Raw genomic sequence first — 26,393 nt, 5'->3', positions numbered from 1 at the left:
GCAACTCTTTCAATAATTAACAAGCCATGGCAAACCAGCAAGGGCCACAACAAAGATCGGCACAGGTTTGTAACACTTTATAAGCACCAATAATTTATTTTCTGGACATTTCGCATTTCCATTACTTCTGTGTTTTTATGGTCTCTAAACACGGTCTTATGACATATTTGGAAAAAACCTATCAAACATAAAATGCCAAGTTCTTCAATGTGAAGCCTAACAATACGGCTTTTCACATAACTTCCTTTTAAACAACAATAAGGTTACCCCTTTCAGAGTTGTGTAGACTGGAGTGGTCATGTTCTTGTATATCAGAGAAGTGTATAGTCCAGATATGGAATACGAAGCTACAGAAGCAGTACCTGAAATACATAGCATAAAACACACTTCTTTAAAATTACCCTCTGAAATTATTGAAACATTTGGTTGGAGTCTGATGTCACGCCACTGTAACTTTATCGTCTTCACTAGAGTTACTCCTAAATTATACTGGTGTGGGATTTACAATGGTGTAATGGAGTGTGAGGAAATCATAATCAGGACTAGTTTTTTTGTAATGCAAGTACATTATCTCTTTTGATGGCGGATTATAGAATCTTCAGCAAGAATTGCATAGAAAGTTATAGTGAATTATTTACTACAGTAGAACCTAAGAGTTACGAACACCAGAATTTGAACTGGCCAGTCAACCACACTACTCATTTGGAACTGGAAGTCTGCAATCAGGCAGCAGAGACAAAAAAAAGCAAATACTGTACAGTACAGTATTGTGTTAAATGTAAACTATTAAAAAAAAAAAAGGAAAGTTTAAAAAAGATTTAATGAGGTAAGGAAACTGTTTCTCTGCTTGTTTCATTTAAATTAAGATGGTTAAAAGTAGCATTTTTCTTCTGCATAGTAAAGTTTCAAAGCTGTATTAAGTCAATGGTCAGTTGTAAACTTTTGAAAGAACAACCATAATATTTTGTTCATAGTTATGAACATTTGAGAGTTACAAACAACCTCCATTCCCTAGGTGTTCATAACTCTGAGGTTCTTCTGTAATGTGAATTTGTACTTAAGAGGCAAGTATTGAAGAATGGATGATAGAAATAATGGAAAGATTAAATCTGTTTTACCATATCTTAAAGAAAAAACTCAAATAAATCTTCAGAGGCATATTTTATAGGAGCATGCGTCAACTGGCCCCTTATAAGTTATAATAAGCAGAGGATTTTGGATGTTGGTACAAAGAACAGCTGACCCACTTACTTTTGTTAAAAGAGTCCATGCTGAAAGCTTCAGACATTCGTAAACCTGACTTGGCTACTGCATAAATTCTGCTTTCCTAACATAAAAGCAGAGATGTTTTACTGTAGATAATAAGAAATTGAAGTTCTCTCTTCTTCAAACCTCCCCTTTGCCCCCACATTGCTACAAGTATGTGATATTGCAGTGTTATCAATGTGACTGAAATGTGACACTGTTATCTACACCACTCACCAAACCAATGGTCTCTTTCAACCTTTTTCCATACAACACTTGCCTGTGTACTAGGGAGTTCTTTGTTTTGAATACTAAGGTCAGTTCCTCAAAGAATTTTCTAGGGGCAGGAGACACTGGGAGAGGACATTCTATAACGGAAGAATATATTGGAAACAATTTTTTATTTCAAAAGGTAAAGAAAGCTACTAAGGGAGAGATTGTTCTAGATTTGATTTTGACAAATAGGGAGGAACTGATTGAGAATTTGAAAGTGGAATGCAGCTTGGGTGAAAGTGGTCATGAAATGGTAGAGTTCATGATTCTAAGGATTGGTAGGAGGGAAAACAGCACAATAAAGATAATGGATTTCAATAAGGCAGACTTTAGCAAACCCAGGGAGTTGGTAGGAAGGATCCCATGGGAAGCAAGTCTAAGGAAAAAAAACAGTTCAAGATAATTTTTCAAAGAGACATTATTAAGGGCACAAGAGCAAACTATCCCACTGCATAGGTAAGACAGGAAGCATGGCTAGGGACAATTAGGTTTGTTAAGTTGAAGATTGAGAGGAAACATACAGTTTTCAAGTACATAAAAGGTTGTTACAAGGAGAAGGGAGAAAAATTGTTCTCAACATCTGACAAGAAGCAATTGGCTTAAATTGTAGCAAGGGCGGGTTAGGTTGGACATTAGGAAAAACTTTCTGACTGTCAGGATAGTTAAGCACTGGAATAAATTGCGTAGGAAAGTTCTGATATCTCCATCATTGGAGACTTTTAAGAGCAGGTTAGACAAACACCTATCAGGGATGTTTTAGATAATATTTAGTCATGCCATAAGTGCAGGGGAATGGACTAGATGACCTCTCGAGGTCCCTTCCAGTCCTATGATTCTATGTGATCTACAAAGGGAGGCTAATGAAGTAGCTTTTCACCAAAAACTTTTCAACTATGGTAGCAAAAACCTGTAACAAAAAACTTTATATGCACAATCTTTTAAAGTAATATTAAAGTATATATCATCTCTGACCTCGTCCCCCAGCGCCAAAAGGCCAGTTACTTGTAATATTACCCTATGATTTCAGATTCTGTACTAGTCAAGCAAAACAAGATAAATCATTGGAAAGAGACTTTTAATTCTCAGGCTGAAGGGAGCCGGCTCAGAACTAAATAATGTTAAGGAGGGGGAACTAAAACAAAGTATTAAAGTCTGATCCCTTGTGTCAAGATGTAAAATTTGTGTGTTAATTCTCTTACATTTTAAAACAATGGATTAATTTAAAAAAAACTCCCTGGAAGTGTAAAATTCTTCTGTAATCAGTGAATTACTACTACTATGTATACTACTATAGATTAAGAAATTCCTTTGAACAACCCAGGGGACTAACAAATCCTTTGAGTATGGTATGTTGTGCCAATATATATTTACAATTTTTTAACTCACAAATTATTGGCCTGGATCGTATTGTCTCATTGTTGGAGCAAAGGACTTGGAACAGTCCTAGATTCTAGAGTTATAAAGAAAAAGTCAGTGGTAGAGCCATTACTTAGCTGTACGTGCACAAATGAACACATGAAAATTAGATATGACTTTTTCAAAAATTGGTTCTCTATATACAAAAAAGGTCATACATTTTTATATGGCATTTTCAAAACAAAGAGCTCATTGAGTCCATGAATAGGGGAATGGCTATTGAATGTATGCAATCTAAATATTTCACCTATATGATTTATTAAGTATTCTTCTGCTAGATAAAAAATACAAGATGTTAGAGTAAGGGTTAAAATTGAACTTGCTCCTGAGGAGTTGATAATCTCGGTTGGTCTTAAAACAACAAATTATATTCCCATCAGAGACAGAGGAAATGAGAAAGGTACAGTAGACAAAAATATAGTAAAAGCAACAAAATGAATTAATTTAAATCAGTAAAGAAAACCCATATATTTAATTGAATTTACCCAAGAGGGGAATCGATGCAGAGGAGGAGTTGGAGGTTTGTTGCTAATTGCTTTCCTTGTTATATCACTAGGTTCCTGGTCTTCCGTACTCTGTCCCTCAAAAGAGTCATAGGTAAATGCACCATCATAACCAATCTCCATTTTCTCTAAAATATCAGTATTTTCCCCATCCACCAGGTCGATGTCAGTTTCCTGAGGTCTCAAGGGCCGTATCATGCTTATAGCATTTCTATTTCTATCAAACATTCTGTCAGAACTCAGCTGGGGCTGGCTTAAGTGCCTTTTTGCCAATGCTACACTGATACTAAAAACATTGGGAATCCGTAACTTTGGAGGTGGAAAATTTAATGGAGAATTTGATTGTGTCTGAGAACCTGCTGAAAGTGTCAGGACTGGATGCTTCGGTGCTAGAGCCGGGGTTAAAATTGGACTTGGGGTATTTGCTTCACTGGATGAGGATGAATAATCTAATCTCTGAGCCTGAAATTTCTTATTCAGTTCATCTGAAGAGCTATCTTGGTCTTTTCTATCTAAGGACTCAGAGTTGCTCTTTCCAGTTGGATTGTTCTGACTTTTCTGCTGGGATACTTGCTGCCAGGAATATAGCTTTTTGTGCTCGGATCTCTGAATTCCAAAACTCTCCTCTTCAAATAGAGAACTACTATCGTCAGATGCTGTCAAATACATTTCACTCCCAATTCTGCTGTATCTTGCGCTTTCTTCAGATGTCGGACTTGAAAGAGTAGATGCACACCTGGATTTTGGTCTTTTATTATCTCCTTCATCCTCATCTGAGCTCCAGTCACTTCCTGTAATGCATGAGTTCTTTGATACACTGCTATCTATATCTTTTGATGAGTAGCTTGTTCTTGCATTTTTATTTTGTTCTGATCCACAGGAGCTTTGTTGCAATGACTTTTGACCTTTATTGCTCTCATCTGCAAGAGCAGCAAGGGATGTTTCCTGGATTTTTTTCTCTAGAAAAGAAATACATGAATTTGACAAAATTACTTTTAGTAAAGTTAGCTGTTAAAGCAAATTATAATCAGAATTACAAGTTTAAAATAATTAAAGTTAAGTTCATTTAATTTTTGGTGGATGTTGTCAATAGGGATAGTGATGAACATATATTTGAAATAAAATAGAAATGGAATTTACCAAGGACTTGTAACAGAGCCATTCTTACATTTAGTGGTCTATCCAAAAAACTAAGAATAATAATGATAAATGTATCAAGAAGGGGGAAGCAAGATGTGCCAAACTTTAAAAGTAACCAGATATACAAGAATGTTTACGCTGAAAAGAATACATGCACTTAACCACATTAATTAATCTTAAAAATTACAAAAATTTGTAAACATATCACAAAAAAAGTGTGAAGATTAGATTAAGAAGCAAAATATTCTTAATTTCTATATTATTACGGTTAGAAATCTCTTCTGAATGCCACTGTTTCACTCCCAATGCTGAATGCTTAAGATCCACTGTTGTCTCACGGAAAATGTTTAGGAAAAGATATTCTGTTCAGATATAAATCTGCTTGTATTGTCTGTAACTCTCCCCCCCATTTTTGTGATAACATTAAAACATGATCTTTTACAGCATTATTGTCTAGTGTTAGAACAGGATACTTGGACTCTGGGGCTTAGATTATATTTCTGACCCTGCCACTTAAATCTCTTTTTTCTTTCAGTTTCCTCATCTGTAAAAATGAGATACTTATGCACTTTTGTAATGCATGTTAGGATCTTTGAATGACAGGGTCTATATAAATATTATCTGTCCCAACTGCTCATTTTCTATTTGGGACATGACAATTAGGAGCTGTAAAGAAAATTATAATGTCACAAGCAGTGTTTTAAGACTTCAAATTGTTAACAGTAACAATCCTGTTTTCCCAGGGAGTCATGGTCTCCTTCTTGGTCTCCCTGCTGTTACAAAGAGAGTAAACTACACTGAGTCATCAATTGCAGTATATTCACCCCAATATGCTGGCATAGCTATACCACTGGGCACATTGTACGGGTAGGTATGGAATCAAGATGTTGAAGCCTGTTTCCCCTGAGTGCAGGAAATGGTGGTAAAGTTCACAGGCACACGGGGAACGAGGTGGGTGTCTTATACTCCTGCTCCTTTGCACTAATATTCAGGGCAGGCCATTATCTCACCCATTTTAATTATAATATACTGAGCTTATCTTTCTGAGATAGGATTTAAAATTGGTCTTAGGGAAGCATTGCTAACATATAGAAAACATATGGAAAGAGTGAATGCAAAAACTTAGAGAGAATATTTAAATGTGTTATTTAGCACCTTCCTTCATGAACTTTAAAAAGAAATCTTTGGGAGTTAGACCCTGATCTTGCAGTTGAAATCACAGGGGTGGAGGTCTGCACCTGTGCAAAGTCCAAGGGGACTTGTGGCATTCTGCACAGTCATAAAGGTCTGCCAGAACAGATCAAATTGTGAGACTGAGGCATTAATACTTAGATGCTTTCCCTACCTACAGTATGTTAATTAAGAGTTTAGGCTGAAAAATTAATAAAATGAAGTCTTAAATCAAGTAATATGTATCAATTTGAAAACAGATTTAACATCCATTCACATGGATTCAATTGGTTTTCCTTGTCCACTAATTGCTCTGAGTTTATCCCCTCACTGCAGTTAATTTACAGCGTCTTTTGGACTACAGGGCTGCATCTCGTTTTTTGGTATTATTGAAATGAATGAACACTGTAGAATAAATTGAAATAATCTAATCCAAGGTCCAAAGCAACCTCCTCTACTAATGGCTACAGCAGTGATCTGTCAGCATATGCTCACAGCAAAATATTTAAGCAACATACTAATGCTACATCGGAAGATTTCTAATAATACAGACTGCCATGCGAGAGAGATGAATGTGAAAAAAAAATACACAATGTTATTTATTTTGAAGAAGACTGTTCTTGAAAATAACTATGTTTAAAGCAGTTTTAATTTTCCATTAATTTCTTCCAGATAAAATTAGATCAGCGTTAAATACCTAACATATTATTACCATCACTTAATTCTGATTCTTTAGAAGATGATTTGCTTATTTCATCAAATTTAATAGCTTGCTGAGGACTTCTTGCTCTGTTCATAAAGCATCCAAAAGTCAAACTGCTCAGTCTCTGGCCTTCTCCAGGTTTTTGTGTCGAAGAGACAGATTTCTTCCCAATAATTTCTGCAGGTGTAATCATTCATAAACACAGTGTTAAGAGGCTATGGCAGCATATTCTAATAGGTTTTACTCTTACACAGTCGTATTACATGGTATAATTTTTTAAAACAGCAATAAAACTAAGTATTATGATATTAAAAACAATAACTTTCTTGACATTCTCTCCATAACAAACTCACAAACCTAAATTTCCACTTACTAAAGAAATATGATTCTCCTTCAAGAAAGTAAAAAGGGAAAAAATAATTTTTTAAAACAGAAATATGCATTTTGATAGAGAGGAAAAAGATAGTGACAATACAGTCACAGCGGAATAATCTTGGGTATTATATCTGAAGTTCAGCCTATATATCAATCCAGTATACACCCAAACATAATAAAGGCAGACCAACTTTAAATATGCAAGAATATAAATGGGTTCCGTATTTCTTCAGATTTTCAAGAGATAATTGATAAGGATAGGTCTAATGTTTAAAATTAGGCTCAACCTAATTTTCCTCACCCTCACTTTCTATTTAAATAGGTGGGATAACTCTCTTCTAGAAAGGGAAAATGTTCAGTAATCATAGCCAGAAAACCCACTGTGACAAAAATTATTGACTGATAGCTTTAAAAAAAATGTGGTGACTCCTGCTCTACACACAAATTGAGGAGTACAAAAAAGAGAACTTTCAAGATCTTTGTGATATAGTCCTCCCAAAATGGCTGGATAAAAAGGTAGATCTGGATTAGATGCCCTAGAGTATAAAATATAGCCATCATCTCAGCTAGTAATTTAGCAAATATACATAATGGGTCTTCTGGATCACTGGGGATAAAGAGAGCAATTAAGGAAGATAAGGACATTATTAAGAAGCTATATGGTTTCGTTGCATCTGTCTTAACCAAAGAGGACGATACCTACCCCAGACCTGATCTTTTCTGGTAATAAAGACAAAATACTATCAGACATTGAGATGTCAGAAGAAGTGCTGGAACAAACTGATCATTTAAAAAAAAGTTACCAGGCTGAATGGTATACATCTATGAGTACTGAAAGAGCTGAAGTATGAAGTGACTGAGCTGCTAACAAATACGTGCTATCTCACTAAAAACAGCTGCTCTGCCAGAAAATTGGAATATTTAAAAAAGCTCTAAGGATGAACTAGGATAATACAGACCAGTAAGCCTTACATAATTATCTGGTAAATGGGTTGAAACAATAATTAAAAATAGAATAAAACATCTGAAAGATCATGATCATTGATATGATAGGATCTAACTAGAATACTTTCTGCAAAGAGAAATTGTCTCATTGATCTCTCAGAGAAATGAGAATATCTGTAATGTAATGGGTAAAGGAGAACCAGTTAACATAATTTATTTAGACTTTCAAAAGGCTTTTTACAATGTCCTTCACAAGACACTACTAAAGAAGCTAAGTAGTCATTGGTTGAAAGGCAAAGTATTGTCATGGATCCAAAACTGGTTAAGAGACAGAAAATTAAGGGCTGGAATAAATGGTTAATTTTCATTAACAGCTGGGTGCCTCTAGGTTCTATGCTAGGTTTTGAGTAATCTAATATATTAATTAATGATCTCGAAAGGGAATTGAGTAGTGAGCTAGCAAAATTTGCAGATGACAAAGTTACTTAGGTTAGTCAAGTCCACAGAGGATTGTGAGGAAGTTTAGTGAGACATACAGAAGGTAAGTGAACTGGCAACATGATGGCAATTGAAATTCAGTGCAAAGTAATGCTCATTGGAGGAAAAGATTTAAATACTCAGACATCTTACATGGTTCTTAATTAACTGTATCAACTCAGGAAAGGGACCTGCGTGTCACTGTAGACAACTCAATGTGTGCAACAGCAGTTAAAAAAACCCAAACAGGTCAGAACTCGGATCCTCAGCATGGAATAGCTGGTGGGCTAGTTCCACACTGATATCCATATATCCTTTAATGTTTCAAACTCTACAAATCATACAGTTAAACAAGTTAAAGGGAGGATCTGAAACAATCCAACCCAATCTGATTATTTGCAAAGCTTATTTAATGTTAAAAATGTTTTTATGTTCAGAAACAAATAACTATTTATAAAGGTCCAAATACTCCTTGCCTTACTCAATCATATATAGCCCCAGCAAAGTTTGAAGTCAAAGAGTCCATGGGACCAATTCCCATTGAAATCAAAGTACTGTATTCCATGGGACTACTTAGATGCATAAAGTGAGCAGGATTTACTCCTAAGCATTACTATGCAAAATTTGGAGCAAATTTCAAAGGACTTAAGCCATTTACCTTGCAGTTTTGACTGCATTGTTCTCATCTCTTCATTTTGGTTTTGGTTGATCAAGCGAAGGTTCTGATTTTCTACCTCTAACTGAAAGGATATAAATTTAAGCTCCTCCATTAGTGAAACAATTTTTCAAGTCATTACATTGTATGGGAAGACACAATTTTCTTGAGCTAAATAAGAGCAGTAGCAGAGTGAATCTTAATTGATGCCTAATATTATGCATTTGTTTATTCTGAATAGTATGTTGTTCTCCATGATAAATATTCTTCCTACCTTTGTACTTAAAGTATATACCCATTTAACTAGCCTTATTTGTATATAGAAATGTCACTGTACAATAATTCACATATTAGGTACTAAAATATTTCATTTTATGCTAGATTGAGGTTTTACTTTTAATGGCAATTCAAAACGCATTAAAAATGAGGGTGGGAGCAAATGCTGCTTGCAAAAACGGCAGCCTACAGCCCCCAGAGAGCCTTTTATTACCCCAAATGAGATGCCAGGAGAGACAATGGGTCCCCCTTGTGTTCTCCAAACTGAGCAATAGTGAGTTCTAATCAGAGAGAGTATTACCCCAAAGCCACCCAACACACGCACACTGTGCTCACATGAAGGAGGAAAAGGGAGGCACAGCACGTCCTTAAGAAGCCCAGGAGTGGGTCATCCCCATGCTAGCCTAATTGAGTCCCCTTTTCTCTCAGGCCTTCGTTCAGACAGGGGATTTTGAGGGGGGTTTTCCTTTTAGGCCTAATAAATACAGCACCACAAGAAAATGGTAGACATTTTTCACTCATATCTCCCTGCCTGTATTACATAAAAACTCTGGCCTGTTACACCATGTATTACTGTACTATAGTATCATACAAGACATACCTCATGGAGCTTGCCTGTCACCCATTCTTTTATTTTAGCTGCTTTTTCTTCTATGATTTTTGCCTCTTGTATTCTGATTTGCTTCTGAAATAGAAAGACAAAATGTATTTTCCAATGTGTATATCATCCCACCTAAGGAGCATCTTAGGATATAAATTCTGTAGATTACTTCTAGCTACATTTCATCTCAGTCTCTTTGCCACTAGCTTAATTAGCACAAGAGCTGGTAAATTCTTTGAATAAACCCTTCATGGGATTTTTCACATGTGCTGCTGTCCTACTAGGTAAAGTGAAAATCTCTTTCAAAGGGAGACCTGAAGAAGGAAGAGGAAAAATGTCTCTTGAGAATACATCCTACTTACCAGTCAAATGTTTTTACAAAGGAAACCTCACTCAATTTGAGAATCTCACTCCATTGACCCACCCCAACAACTGAAAAAATGTTTTTCCGGTAGACAACTCCGTCTCAGCCCTACCTCCTCCAAGAAAGTCAGCTGAGTTTGCTCCTCAACCCAGACTCCTAATTTAACATGTGATGTATTACCTTTACAGCATCAGGCCATTTATCAATATTCAAACAATGAGAAAGAGTGTAAACTTTTCTCACTTCTAGCACTCTTCATTTTTATATGCACAGTTAAGAGTCTATGGATAACATGCCTTTGGTCAGTGAATTATTCCTAACCTGTTCTTCAAGTTGTTGCTCCAAGTTTGTTATAATATCATCTTTCTCCTGTACCAGAGTTTCCAGATCTTGACACCTCTTATACAACCTGGTCTCTGATTCGCTGGTCTGAACATTGGCTGCTTTTAATTTCTCTTCCATAATCTGCACCTATTCAGCAGGTGAAACACAACACTTTAAATAAACTTTAATAATTTAATCATAAAAGTCAAAATTTATCATACATTTAAGGCCCAACTCAGTGCTGAAAAGTGCTGAAATAGATCAGAGATGAGAGCATTTTGTAGCTCAGACTGTATCTTAAGACAAGAGCACTGGAAGGACATTGCTAACTTTTAGGGGTTTTGTTAACAAAAATTCTAGCTTCTGAGTCCATAGTACACAAATTATTTATTAGAAATGGTAAACTGGGTAGAATATGACTATCCTGGGAACGCTTACCTCCCTCACGTGATTGTTCTGAGGTCTGTGAAGTCTTTTGAAAGTCTTGCTTAAACATAGCGCATATGAAAAGAATTAGGATTATTTTATTAAAATTATGCTCTTATAAAGATCTTGCTCATAGTCAATGAATGCATTCTGATTTAAGTTACAAAGATCCTGAATCAGAAAACACTCAGAACATGCTTAAATCCATTCCAGTTCAAGCAGTAACCATGTGCTTAAAGTTACTACGCATGTGCTTAAGTACTTTCTCAAACAGGGATGCTTTCTTGAACTGAGGCCAGAGACCTGTAGGCAGGATTTTTGTCTAATTTATAGGGTTATTTGCTTAAACTGTTCTTTGATTATATGCTCTTTTAGGCATAAAGTCTGTCTTCCTCTGTGTCTGTAAACATCTGGCACAATGTGGCTCCATTTCTGATTGAGACCTCTAGGTGCTTCCATGACACAAAAAATAATGAATGCTAAATGCTCTCAAATACTAAAATGGGAAGGAAATAATTATGGTATAACCTTTCAAGGCTTGACTAAAGAGCATAGCATGTGACTTATCTTTGCTCCACAGAAAACATTCCTGAGTCAGATGTTTAGTGTTTATACCAATTTATAAACAAAGACAAACAATTTACAAAGCCCAACTGCAGAACTTGCCCACTTTCAGCAGGCCACTGTATTCAGCCTTGAAATGCTCTTCCCACTGCTCATATAAACATAATTCAAATTCTAGCATGTGAGAGAAGAGCAGACCTTAGGAAACAGACACTTTTCACCAAAGAAAATGAAACCATAAATCCTTTCAGCACTGTTAAAGATAAAAGACAGCATTCATTATCCATGAATCACTAATATATTTGTACAGAGGCACTAGCAAAGGCCAGGAAACAAATTGGGAGCAGCATGAATCACTAACAATTCCTGTGTGCTTTTAAATTGATTATTTTATCAATAAAGCAAACTGGGAGATTCTTTAGTGGAGTATAACAGATTGAAGCTGAGAACATACAGCTTCTGTGCAAACCAAGGGCTCAATCTTGCAAGGCAATGGAATACCCACTAAATTCAATGGAAGTTGATGGTCTCGGCAAGGGTCACAGGAATGGCCTCGCTTTGTAGTATTAGACTACTAGTATTTTGTTTGAGGAGATCTATGAGTGTATTTTAAATATTGCAACAATGAATGCATGCATTCCATATGAAATTATTTTTTTATGCTTTTACACTTTATATTACAAATTATTTCATTTCATTTTTGAGGCACATTCTTATATGGCATTGTTTGTACATCCATTAGGGACTCAAGTTTTAGTCACTAAAATGTCTTCATTTTGGGATAACAAAGACAACCTAGATTTAATATGGGTGGACTACTTAATCCCATGGACTACCATAACTTTAAAAGAGGGCTGAACATTGGAGAATTGTCCTATTTAGTGATGGTACATGTACTTGAGAATACGCCTCTAAGGTACAAATATGTTAATTGTATATATTTTTTATGGTTTTGCTAATGTCAGGACTGTTTTCTCTCCCCTTTGTTTAAATGTGTTTTACACTTGCATCACTTATCAAAAGCTAGAATAAGATACAGAAAAAAAATACTGTACAACAAAGAGATTCAAGACATGCACTTAATAGTTGTTTTGATAGGTCTGACTGTACTTTAAGATAGACCCATAACTGGGTGGCAAACCAAGATGTTACAACATCTATTAGGAAAATCTACAGTGGGACATTTAAAAAGAAATTATCCTCTCCTCCTTAATACTAGTTAAGGATATAGTAATATTTCCGAATCACCTTTGTTAATATTGCTTTAATGTGCCCTCCAACAATAGCAATCAGACATAATTCTGCAATTTAAATGTACCTGCTGAAAAGCTCTTTCTGCTTGACGATCTGCATCAATAACTTGTCTCTCAAGCTGCTGCATCTATATATACATATAAAATAGCATGTCATAAAATGCCTACTCCTTTTATAAGCTGCCACCAAAAGCGCCATAATGTAAGATAATTTCATATCCTATATAGAACAACAATCTAATATTACCTAGAAGTTCTAAAAAAATAAAACAAGTAAAAGTTAGGCAAATTGCATATCAGATGGGGGAAATAATCAATACATGAGGATATCAAAATATTATCAAGATTCTAAATTCAGTAAAAAGAATCTTTATAATAGACCCTTGTGGCCAATTTCTATACTATAATGGCTCTTCCCTGCTCCCATGTAGTAGAAATGGTTTTGATAGTTATCCTTAGACCCTGAACTCTTATCTGTCTTTGAGGCCCAATCCTGCAAAGTGCTGAGCCCTCTCTGCTTCTATTGACATTAATAAGAATTGAGGGCATTTGATACACTGCAGAATCAGACTCCTAGTTCCTAGTAAAGTTGAAAACTCAGTCCTAAGGAAGAACTGTACTGCATACAACAGTCAAGCATCCACGCAACATTCAAACACCATCTGACTGAGAGAGCAAAATGGACACCAGAAGAACCTGTGATCTACTAACTATAAGATAGCATTCAGGTACTGCAAAGAAAAGCCTATTAATAACAGTGCTGAAATATGATTGTTGCTAAAATCCTTCTAGCATGGTTCTAGTACTGTTTGACCAGTGCAGATAGGGATTTTTTTTTCCTGAGAACCGAGTTATAAAAACATGCTAGAGAGTACCTGGGGAGACAAATACTTCTCATCATGGCTTGGGGAGCTTGCTTCTGCGGAAATACTAAACTACTAGTCCACACAGATTGTTGCTAGGATAGATGTCATCCACATGTGGACATGGCCTAAAGGTCACACATTGATCACATAGGCCCTATATCTTAGGTCATTGTCAAATATTTATGAGGGTAATACCCAACCTCAGAATTATGACTTGAAAAGACTCATATACAAACTCTAAGTAAAGAAGGGTTTATACTTCCTATAATTTACTTTTTGTTTTAGAACAGACAACGTCAGTCTGTCTTGCTGGTATTCTACTTCTCTCATTTTCCAGATTCTTGGCTTTTTCAGCTGTCAATCCATACTACCAGTAACACTTTTGTGTAGTTTCAGTACTTCACCCAGACAAGAACACACATTTGTCACTTGCTGTCAATTAAAAGTCAGAGAAATGAGAGAAGTAAGTTTGTACTAAAATAAGAAAAGCTGTCATTAACCTCTTAATACCTCCCCACTTTATTAATACGGAAACCTAAACCTCTATATGATAGCATGTAATTTGATGCAAGGACTATAAACATGGTACAGTGCAAATCACCATAAAACTGTGCTCCCCCATAAGCTCTTTTGAAGGAACAGGATTAAGGAAATGGTAGTTCCAGCTATTCATGCACAGAAAAATGAGGAGTTAAATACCCATTTGGAACAAATTGTGTTCTTTCTTGTCTGTGTAATTAAAACCAAAACCAAAATCCTGTATGTCATTAATCTTCAGTTTTTTATCATTGGGTTTTAAGTGTTATAATTTTTTATCCTAAATTTACTTTTCAGAGTTGTGGTTTTAGATTGTCTACAGTAGTTTGAGTTTAGTTTACAAAGCTTGCTTTAATAGGACTATTACATTTACTTTTTTAATGAATTTTTAGTGAGGATTAATTTGTATGTTTGAGTATATTGAAAGCTAACATCATACACTAAACTAACCTTACAGGAAAGACACATGTTACATTGTATAGCAATGAACATGGAATAAACATGTTAGAAAAATCTTTTAAATCTTTATAATGTGGCTTTATTGTAGATGAGTGGCAAATATGAGTGTCCATAGTTTCCAACACCCAAATAACTTGTATACCATAGGTAGAATGCTATTGTCAGTGTTTTGTGAACCACGAATACATATACCGTAAGTAGAAGTTCCAATTTGAGCTTTAAATTAATTTTTACCAGAAAGAACCAGCCAAAAAGACTGGCACACATACCTACTGATTTATATATGAATATAAAACCTGGAAGTGTTACTTGCCAGTCCCAATCACACATCTCAACTGTCCTTCATTGCAAGGGAAATCGCTCATTAAATGATATCCACATCCACACCACACAACCTGACGTGATCTCACTTTATCCTCTTCTAAATTATTCGTATCACAAATGCAAATTCATGAAAGTGACATCATAGGCAAATGTTTGTGGTCAAACTAATCTCACATCATTTTGATTTTCCTGTTTTATTATTTTTGTACCTATGGTTGAGTTTGTGTCCTACATTGGAAATTGGCAGGAACATGTTACATCAGCGTAACAGAACTTTTATGTTCATCTCCTTCATAGGATAGGGGAAGAAGGAGACAACGTTTCACAACAAGTTGAAAGGTCTGATCACTTACCCAACCTTTGGCTTACCACCAGTAGTATTGTCTAGGAAGCTAACAGACCAGAACAAACACATTGCATATAGAGTAAGCTGTAAACCCCTAAGGCAATATTGAGCTTTGCAGGTTCAAATCTATTTCTTGAACAAACTCCCACTCAACTTCTCAGAAAATAAAATGCCTCAAACCCTGAAAACAAAACACAGCCTCTTTAACCAATGTCTAATAACGGCATCATAATGCAAACAGATAGACAATAGCACTGCTCTTCAGCTCAGCACTTTGAGTTTTGCATAATGCCATGAAATACAAGAATTATTCCCCCACCTCCATACTGAAATTGTAAAATGCATCTGTTTCCAAGAGTCTGTTACATTATGCAGCGCTGGCTAGAGGACAATAAATACGTAGACAGAAGTTACTGACATGAATAACTTTACGTGAATAAAAGCTTTAGGAATTCTTAAACTGAAAATAGCAACCTGAGGGAAATGACTTCACAAACTAATTTATGAAGAAACATAGCACTGAAAGGGTTAAGAATGTAATACCATGATTAATATTTGTTTTTTGTAGAGCTGACTGTTTGAAGATAATATGTTAAGTAGTTTTGCATGAGCTCACAATATGGATAAGTCAGCCAGCTTTCCGGCAGCAACTACACTTTGTTCTTGTAATTTAGAAACAAGAACTCTATATAGATAAATTGTTTAACAAACAGGCATAGTGCTTCAACCAGGGAGGATGATTTAGACCTGAGTTTTGCAAGCTTTTTTATGCAGGGAAGTCTCTGCATCTGTGCAAAGCCCCAGAGCATTCAATGGGATCTGTCCACACAGAACTTGTGGAATGAGAGCCACAGCCTCCATCAGCTCTTTATTAGTCTTCCTTGGAATGAAAGAGCATATGAAAACTGGTAGACCAGATCATTCTTGGATTAACAATGTTTGTAAAATCTCACCAAACACAAATATTGTGTTTATTCATATTTATCCCTTCTTGATAAACCCGGGGGGAAAGGCTAAAATAGTATTCACAATATTCAGTATATGTAACATATAGTTAAACCTAATTTCCTGTCTAGCTTCCAACTGCAAATGCCTCAGGGGCCAACTTGAACCAAAGCCTCAGTTCAATAAACTCCTTCTGAGGAATTCATATCCAGGTACCTTCACAGTTGGTCTGGACCCTTGTTGTTTGACTAATCTGAAACACTATCCCCAGATTTATTAAAGATCTAGAGATCTCCTGGGATTCTTTAAATTAATTTTATTTTGTATTTTAAAATATGAAAATGTATGTATTTTGAGTATGAAGATATCTAACTAGTGTACAACTCATCCAGACACACAGGAATTGACTGAAGCTTTAAATAATGCATTTCTCTCTTCTACCTGAAAGTGAATAAATCTTCTCTTAATTTTCAGAAAATGTATGGCTGCAAACAAACAATAATCTGAACTATATAAAAATGTTTTAATGAGAAACATCAATGACAAATAAGAGAAAAAATTAGAATGTTAACATATAGCAGACAATCGCTTAAATTTAGTGAAGAAATTACCACTCTACATCTGACACTAATCATATCACTCTATCTGAGATTTTTTTTCTTCAAACCATGCCACATGTGAATAAATATTGAATGCCTTGAGGAAACATAGCTGAAACATAAAAAGCAGCAATGATGTGTTGCCCTGGAGGTCTGGTCAGTGCAGCACTAACAATGTGTTTTTGGTTAGGTTTTCCCATTACAACTAAAATGATATGCTCATAAGCATTTTTCAACATTCATTTGGAAGTCTTTTGGTGGTATGCAGAAAAGCTTCAATGTCCATTCTTGTGCAAGCCAAATAATGCTTCATAACTCTAAAACTGTCCATTTACATAAAATCAGATTTACTGTTTAGGTGCTGAAAATGTATATCAGCCAAAAAGTAATCATTCTCATTAAATGTTAATAAAAATTAAAGTATCCAACAGACTTGTTCTTGTTTCTGCAATACATATCATCAGCGGGGGCATGAGGGAGAAAACATTTTGTATTATTTTTTCTAAAAAGCAGTGGCCACAGCCCATATTTTTTTTAAATCTTTCTTTTCATCAGACGTATTTTGAATTTCAAGTTATGAAACACCAGTTAATATGGTCATTGTGTATTGTAGTTCAGAGAGGACATTTACTGTCTTAAATAAAACAAATACTTACATGAATTTAGGAATAAGTTTTGTAGAACACAAAGACAGAGATGGTTCTAAGGATAAATAAAACAAAAATATATAGCGCAAGTCAAAAAATTGGGCTGGGAATAATGGGCCAAATGCTGTTGTTACATCCATGCAACCCCACTTAAAGATGACCTGCAAGGAAGAAAGAATGATTTTCCACTTTTTTTCTTCTTCTTTATGATGTATAAAGAAATCCTACGAGCTTTTTGTCTTTTTTTTTTTTTTTTTTTTTTAACAGGGTTTTCTGATTGTTTTTTTACATTTGACATTCGAGTCTTGTCTACCCTGCTTTTCCTGGAAAACTCTAGAGACAAATGAAGAACTAGTGAGCTTAGGATATAACAGGTACCAAGCAAAAGAAATATTCTTAACTGAGAGCAAGTCACTTTTACTCAGACAGTTTAAAACTCCCTGCAGTCCTAGCATGCTGCTAGTTTTTAAGCAGAATTTCCTAATGAAATCAAATAAAAATAGGCAGATCTGCTTAAAAATGATGGCATGATAACCCCCCATTTTTTAACATTTACTTAACTTGAAAGCTCTATGTTCAGTTTGGAAAAAAAAAGATTTATTTGCTAAAGATTCACTGCCTCTACCTCTGCAACTGAGAAAACCCCATCCGCTTCTCTGAATCCATCAAGAAGGTAACATTTCTGAGACTTTTAAACAATTTTTAATAAATTAAAAACAACAACAACCTTGGAGTTTTTAAAAAAAACACATCATAAAAGAGCAAACAAAGCCATAATCTACTCCCTCACTTTGTTTGGAGTCTAAAAACATCCTTTATTAGTATAAAAGACATTTTATATTACCCATACAAGAATATTGTTACATCACCACTCTTTTAAAAAAAAATGATGTTATCAATGCACAATATTAAACCTCTTCTTCCCCATGTTTTCTAAACAATTATAATCAATTAAATTTCATCACTACAAGGCTATTATTGAAATCATAGTGTATTATATTCTGAAAGTAAAGAGAGGAGGAGGCAGATAAATCCTTGAATTATTGTCTTACTTTAATTTAAGAATGAATACAGAAATCTCATCTTCTGCTAGAAATGTTATAACTTTTCTGTGAGCCTTTCAGGGTACAGATAAGAGGTCAGAGCTTCCAAAAACAAAATCTCACTTAATAGTTTTTTTTCCATGTTAACTCTGAAGGCACAGGGGGTGTCCATAAATTAATTGCATTAAATTACATGAAATTGCATTACCATAAAAAGTTAAAAAAAAAACCAAATAAACAAAAAAAAACCCCTCATAAATTGCACTCAATTTTCTCCTCTTTTTATTTTTTTAAAAATATCCCAGTTTGCAAAAACCAAATCATTGGCTCAACTGGAATGTGTACTCGTCATGGATTATATTTTGTTGCAAAATGGTACTCCAGATTGGATGATTGTGATCATCTAGTTTGACCTTTGGTATAACACATGCCACAGAATTTCCCAATACAAATTCTTAGAGCATACAGTTTACCATAATGAACATCCCATTCTGATTTAATAATTCCCAGTAATGGAGACTCCATCACGACCCTTGGTAAATTGTTCCAATGGTTAATTATCCTCACTGTTAACAACTTACACCTTATTTCCCATCTGACTTTGTCTAGCTTCAACTTCCAGTCATTGGATTGTGTTATACCTTTCTCTGCTAGACTGAATAGCCCATTATCAAATATTTGTTCCCCATGTAGTACTTACAGACTGTAACCAATACTTCCCTTAACCTTCTCTTTGTTAAGCTAAATAGATTGAGCTTCTTAAGTCTATCACCATAAAGCATGTTTTCTACTCCTTTAATCATTCTCATGGTTTTTCTCTGGACCCCTCTTCAATTTATTAGAATCATTTTTTAATTGTGGACATCAGAACTCAACAGAGTATTGCAGTAGTTGTTATACCAGCGCCAAAAAGAGAAGTAAAATAACCTCTCTACTCCTCCTCACGAGTTCTGTTTATGCATCCCTTGATCGCATTAGCCCTTTTGGCTACAGCACTGCACTGGGAGCTCATGTTCAGCTCCACCATGACCACCAAATCTTTTTCAGATTTACTACTTCCCAGGATAGTCTCCATCCTGTAAGAATGGCCTACAATCTTTGCTCCTGGATGTATACATTTACATTTAGCCATATTAAAACACATAATGTTTGCTTATGCACAGCCTACCAAGCAATCCAGATCGCGCTGTGTCAGTGACCTGTCCTCTTAATTATTTACCACTCCCCCAATTCTTGTGTCATCTGCAAACTTTATCATGGATGATTTTGGTTTCTCCCAGCACATTGATAAAAATGTTACATAATGTACGGCCAAGAACTGATTCTTGCACACCCACCTCGTAACACACCCGTTCAATGATGCTTCCCTGGTTACAATTATATTGAGACCTATCAGTTAGTCAGTTTTTAATTCACTTAATGTGTGCCATGTTAATTTTATATCATTCTAGATTTGTAATCTAAATGTTGTGCGGTACCAAATCAAATGCTTTACAAAAGTTATGTTACATCAGCACTATTACTTTTATCATCCAAATTCATAATCTCATCAAAAAAGATATCAAGTTAGTTTGACAAGATCTATTTCCCATAAATCCATGTGATTGGCATTAATTATATTATCCTGTGTGATGGGGTGCCTGCCCCTCACTGCCAGGAAAGGGTTAAGAGGGTCCTTGGAAAGGCAGCGAATCGGAAGGAGCTGCATGGCAGTCAGTCAAGGCCCAGGAGGCCAGTATATAAAGAGCGACAGAGCAGAGCAAGGACAGTGCCTCCCAGGAGCGTGAAGGGGAAAGACTGGCAGGACCCTGGAGAGAGCAGTGGCAGACTGCTGGGAATCAGCAGAGCCAAAGGCCCTGAAGCAAGGGTGGAGAAGGTACTAGGGCTGCAGGGAAGCGGCCCAGGGAAAGCTATGGAGGAGTTGGGGGGAGATGCAGTGAAAGGCTGCCACATCTAGGATCCCTGGGCTGGGACCCGGTGTAGCGGGTGGGCCCAGGTCCCTCTCCCAGCCCCTCACTGCCATAGCACTGGTGGCAGGACTGCAGTTGCCACCATGGGAAGTGGACTAGACTGGACTGCAGAATCCCCCCAGAAAGGGGGGAGCACAGACTGTGACTCAAGCAGAGGGCCAAGTCATGAGAGTGAGGGTCGAGCAGAGACAGGCACGAGACACTGCAGAAAGAGGCATCTGAATGGCTGAGGGCTGATTTCTTGGATAACCAGCAGGAGGTGCCGAGGCAGGGAGACAGACCGTGCTACACCCTTCTTTATTAATTGAGTTCTACATCATCTACTCATTATCTTGCTCGGGGTCAATGTCAGACTGACAGGCCTGTAATGCCCTGGGTCATCCTGTTTACACTTTGAAAATGTTGGCACAACATTAGCTTTCTTCCAGTCCTGTGGGACTTTCCTCATGCTCCAAGACTTATTGAACACCATCATTAACAGGCCAACAAGCTCCTTAGTTAGCTCTTTTAAAACTTTTGGATGCAAGTTATCCAGAACTGCTGAGTTAAATGTTTAACTGTAGTTGCTGCTGTTTAACATCCTCCTGAGCTACTGGTGGAATGGAAAGATTATTATCACATGTAACTACATAATCTGTTTTCCCCTAAATACAGAACAGAAATATTTATTGAACCCTTTTGTGCATTATTGGTAATTGTACCAATTCCATCTAGTAATGGACCAATACCATTACTGCGATTCTTGTTGTTCCTAATATATTTAGCCTATCCGGTGTATCTGTCAGGGCTGACAGAAGGAATATATGTAATTGGAGATGCAAGACGAGCTGATTTCCTGTAGTAAATTCCTGTACAAAAAACCACCCTCTTCTGGTGACTTAGCCCAAGAGAATACTTAAATGATCCTCAGAAATATCAAACACATTAATCTATAAAGTAGAGTACACATGTGCCATTCTTATTTTCCAGTATGATTCTATCTTTGTATTTACCAATTTTTGTATTTATCAATTTCTCTTCTTTCAACTTCCCATAAAGCTTTTTCCCATAAAGCCCTGTAAAATCTCTACAAACTATAACCAGCATTAAAACATTAACTAACTAATTAAGTAAGCTATATAAACAAATTAGAGGGCATAATTTTACATCACCCTGCTAACAGTAAACATTTCAAAGTAAAATAAACACTAAGAAAATTGGTAAAGGAGAAGCTAGCACATACATTTCTTTGCAGTTACTTTGTTCTTTACTAGATCATTGTTATATAATTGCACAGATGGCACATAATTTAAAAGGTTTATCTTGCCAAAGGAATGTAGCATTTTATTGGTGAGGAAAAACCCTCTCTTGTTTCTTAAATGGTGGGACGATACTAATATTTATCTATATTCACAATATGAAATATACTTTCCCTTGGAAAAATTTTCCCTTGGAATAATTCCAAAACTTTAAAAATACATTAAAAATATTTAATGTTCATGATGTAGAGTTCCTTGCTAAATAAGCTCTCAAAGAAAAGCTTAATACATTATCCAGATCTTGAAGGATCATCAGGATGCCAGATGGATCAAAAAATGGTGGACTTTCTTCTTGTTTTTACAAAGCTGAATTCTACCTATCGTATCCCAGATGAAAATCTTGAAATTAAATTCTTTGTTCTGGGTTGGATTATGGCATCGGCAATATAGGCCTATGCATAGCGCCCCAGTTCCTGGAGACCTGAATCACAGCTGAATCACAGCTACATCTGAATCACAGCTCGGGTGTAAAAAAGAAACAAGTAAATTTCTAGTCATCATGGTTGTAAAGAAAAGCTTGAAAGCAGTGTAAAATAATGCAGGATATCTACATGAGTCTGCAAACAGCTTGAAATAATAGTGCTGAGAAATCTGAATTGTACCAGGCATCTCCTTTCAGTGCTAACTTCAAGATCAACTGCTCTGGGTGGCCCTGCCAATACCAACTCACAGCAAACTGTTTGTGGCAGGAGAGTATATAGCCAAAGTGATGTTCCCTTCTCTACCACAAACTTCCTTCATGACCTTGCACAAGACACTTTGTTTCTCTGTGCCTCAGTTCTCCTATCTGTAAAATGCAGATAATAGTACTTCCTTTTGTCACAGGATGCTAAGATGATAAATACATTAAATACTGAGAGCACACACACAACTATCATGATGACCATATAAGAACCTAAGATGGCTACATAGGCCCAGCCCACTCACCCAAACAGATACAATGCAGTTGCTATGGTAACTATTAGTGGCCCTCCTGCTGCCCCTCCTGTTTCTCCAGATGAAATTTGTTCAGTTCAAAGGTTAAAAAAAGTATGCTTTCTAATTTCCAAACATGCAAATTCAGCTGACCTGAAAATAAAGCTCTTCTCCCCATTCCTTTGTCATCACTGGTAACAAAAATTCTGCAGGCCATATTATGCCAGCTGTAACACTATTGCAATGCTACTTTCTCCAGATTTTATTATCAATTACAGCTCTGCAATCCATTAATGTTCTCACATATCCTTCTGGAAATTGAGGTGGCTTGCAAGCATATCCTATTATTGCAATAATCTAAATAAAGGCCTTCAGCAACAAAACCAAAACTGCCATCATGCCTCCATTCACTCCACGAGCATTTCCTGCTTTTACCATCCACCAGTGATCTTCTTCCTTAAACACTTCTATATTTTCCACATGCTGACCCTTATGAAATCCCTGATAAATCCAAAGAGCCACTACCTTATCCTCCTTCAAATCCCTCCTTAGGACTCTTTTGTGACATGATGCCTGAAAAATCCAGCTTGTTGATTATGGCTAGAAACGTGGCAAGCTGTCCCTTTTCATTTCCCATTCCTTTTCTCCATATCTCTAAACCCAATTAACAGAAAAATGTACAATGCATGTGTCACACTGTCTGGAATGGTTCACGACCATGAATGCAGGCTGTCAAAAGCAGGGCAGACACCCCAAACTGGTGGTACATTCTATAATTAGATTTCACCAGTGCAGTAACAAATATGAACTCCTGAAGAACTGTAACAGTCTTACCATGGAGTCACAGACAGTCCTCTTGGGCTCGCCAGTCTATCTTGCCACCCAAGCAAGCTGGACTTAGTGATAAATGGTCACTTATACTCAAAAAAAAAAAAATCACAAAATATTCAGGTTGCTTCCAGTCCCAAGAGACCAGTCACTAACCTCAGATCAATTTTTATCTTAGATCTCACACCAGAGACAATGCTGGTATCCAATCCTATAATAAACTAATTAAGGATTTATTAACTAGGAAAAAGAAATGACAGTTATTTACAGGTTAAAGCAGGCAACACACATGCACAAATGAGTTCAGTCTATAGCCGCTATGGTTCTAAAACGAGACATTGCATTCAGTCATTTGTCAGCACTGAATGTTTTTTCAGGGATCTCTGCTGTTTTGTTTCTTAGCTCCAGCCCTTGTAAGAGTCCAAACAGCAAAGAGATTAAAAATGTCTTCATGTCAACTATCTTTATTTCTCCTTCCAGAATTCAAACCAATGGGAAGAGCCCTTCTGCTTGTAATTCTCCATGGGTGCATGGGGCAGTCCACAAAGCTTTCATCCTACAATGGCCCACTTAATGTTGATAGTCCTCCTGGATGGGTGGGGGGAGCCACTCTTCCCATCTGAGTTCACAAGTTCAGGGCAGGAATTTTTACAATTATAAGACAAAACTTAGTATTTCACTGATTTAATAAATATCCAAGCAACCCCCTTCAGCCACAAAAACTCATTGCATTGGTCCTCCAAATGAGCAAGAATGGCTTCCCCATTACAAACTGCAACTGCTTTTAACTTAGCTAGTTTATATGAACAATATGCAATTAGTCTTCTACTTGATCAGGACAGGCAGGTGAATGAAGAAAGACAAAGGGATGGATTTAAACAGCAGGCAGTGACTTTATTCACTTTATACTGGGAGGAGCACTATCCAAGTCATTACCCCAGACTCTTGCATACCAGCCATTTAAGTGGGTCCAATGTGGAGGTTACAGGCCCACCACATAATCCATAATTTAGGGTAGATTCTCCTTAGCCTACCCTTAAGTTTCAATTTGTTCTTCTGAATCATCTTACCTACCCCTCTGCAAGGAAGCCAGGGAATACTCACAGAGGGACCTCAGTCTGCAAAGACTTCATGTATCCTCTTCTTCCATACACATAAAGTCCACCAGAAAAATCTCAGGTCGCCTTTGCTTCTGGACGTCAGCCATGTTGGCCTTTTATCCACACTTGACAAAGGTCGCAAGTTGCAATGAATTATAACATTCTTGAAGTTATTAATAATTTTTAACTCCTTCTCTTCTATGACCAATTATGCCTCCGTGATGCTGTGAGGAAGGCAAAAAAATCCACAAGGCCCCTGCCAATTTGGCCCCAACAGGAAAAATTCCTTCATGACTCCCAGAACAGGAGATCAGTCAGACCTGTAGAATGTTACAAATATGTAGTTTCTATGTTACAGTTACAGGGAGGGAGAGTGGGGCATCTAAAGAGAGTGAGAGGCTCCAAGCCTCCAACAGACCTGGGCCTGGGCAACAGTTTAAATTAATGGAGGGAAGGCTGTTGCTGGCCAATGAGAGCTAGAGAGCCTTTGGAGGAGGATGAGTCCATCACCACGAACCACAGGCTGAAAACTGTAGTGTAAACATGAAATAATCTTTTGAAAAGCAACCATAATTGCCTGCATTTTCTCTGAAGGGGAGGGAGCTCATACAAAGCAAATAGTTTCAAACAGCTGCCAATACCTATGCAGACTAAGTAAGTTAGATTCATCTGCTGGACATGCCGAGGCAATGTACTGAAGGTCAACTGTACGTCCCATAATGTTGGCTGAATAATCAGTTTATGCTTTTATCAAGTTCAGTCACAGGACTTTCCTACAGTTTGTAAGACTTTATGAATGCGCACTCTCTCTCTCTCTCTCCCTCTTTTTTTTTCCCAGTTCAAGTTTATCTTGCTAGTAAAGATATTAGGATAGGAAGGAAAAATTAATCATCTACCACTTCCTGTTTTTAAAGTAATCCTTCAATAAACAGATCTAATTTAAAATAGATGCCAAAACCTCAAGAAGAGCTAAAAATGTTTTCTTAATCAGACTGTAAAGTGTTTTTGTCCCATTTCTTACAAAAATCTGTGCAGGTTAAAAGACATTTCATGTACCACATATAGTTATGCAAGAAATTTTGTCAAGTTTGTGACCTGCTCTGTGATCAAGGTTTAGTTAACTGGTGATTTTCTAATATTGTACAAGAACAGGATATTTGCTTGGTTTGACCTGCTGAATTGTGGTGGACCTGGTAAAGTCTCAAACTGAAGCCAAATATATCAGGAAATTATCCAGGACCAGGGAATGGACCTCCAAGAAGATGATGGGATGTCTGCCTATGCCACAGTTTTGAGAGAGAATGGCTGAGTATTAGGAGTACAGAAGATCACAGCTGAATGTTTGTGGGCCTAAGCCATGGTTTGGAGAGATACTGGCTGCCTAAAGCTTGAACTTATTCACAAAATGACAGTTTTGATATGATAGTTTGCAGTGTTGTTGTAGCCATGTTGGTCCTAGGATATTAGACAGGCAAGGCGGGTTAGGCAATATCTTTTACTGGACCGACTTCTGTTGGGCTCACCCGAAGAAGAGCTCTGCCAGCTTGAAAGCTTGTCTCTTTCATCAATAAAAGACATTACCTCATCCACTTTGTCTCTCTAAACATTTTTAGGACACATTTGGGACAGAAAAAAATAAAAGAGCACCCCAGGAAACACAAGATCTTGAAAACAGTTACTTATACAATAGCATACTGTACTTGCTCACACAGTTTCCAGATAATTAGGAAAAAATTAAAAGCTTGAAAATACACACGAATGAAGTGGAGAGTAAAGCCAAAGTAATAAGAAGTAAATGTCCAAAGC

At 36.6% G+C, this 26,393-nt stretch overlaps 1 protein-coding gene across 1 annotated transcript in view; it reads right to left on the bottom strand.

The window, feature by feature from the left end:
• The window catches only part of PLEKHH2 (pleckstrin homology, MyTH4 and FERM domain containing H2), an 88,721-nt gene that overhangs the window by 48,933 nt on the left and 13,395 nt on the right, over positions 1-26,393 (bottom strand). Inside the window, exons 3-10 of the mRNA XM_067565422.1 lie at positions 12,776-12,838; positions 10,465-10,614; positions 9,780-9,863; positions 8,906-8,987; positions 6,445-6,627; positions 3,420-4,396; positions 1,252-1,327; positions 268-362 (exon numbers count right to left, since the gene is read on the bottom strand). Of these exons, the coding sequence (XP_067421523.1) occupies positions 268-362; positions 1,252-1,327; positions 3,420-4,396; positions 6,445-6,627; positions 8,906-8,987; positions 9,780-9,863; positions 10,465-10,614; positions 12,776-12,838 (1,710 nt within the window). The remainder of the gene's footprint in view (positions 1-267; positions 363-1,251; positions 1,328-3,419; positions 4,397-6,444; positions 6,628-8,905; positions 8,988-9,779; positions 9,864-10,464; positions 10,615-12,775; positions 12,839-26,393) is intronic.

This window comes from Emydura macquarii, unplaced genomic scaffold (assembly GCF_026122565.2).
Source record: "Emydura macquarii macquarii isolate MOO-44397 ecotype Brisbane River unplaced genomic scaffold, CSIRO-AGI_Emac_v2 contig_2676, whole genome shotgun sequence".
NCBI classification, from domain to species: domain Eukaryota; kingdom Metazoa; phylum Chordata; order Testudines; family Chelidae; genus Emydura; species Emydura macquarii.
This window is presented reverse-complemented; position numbering and strand designations above follow the sequence as displayed.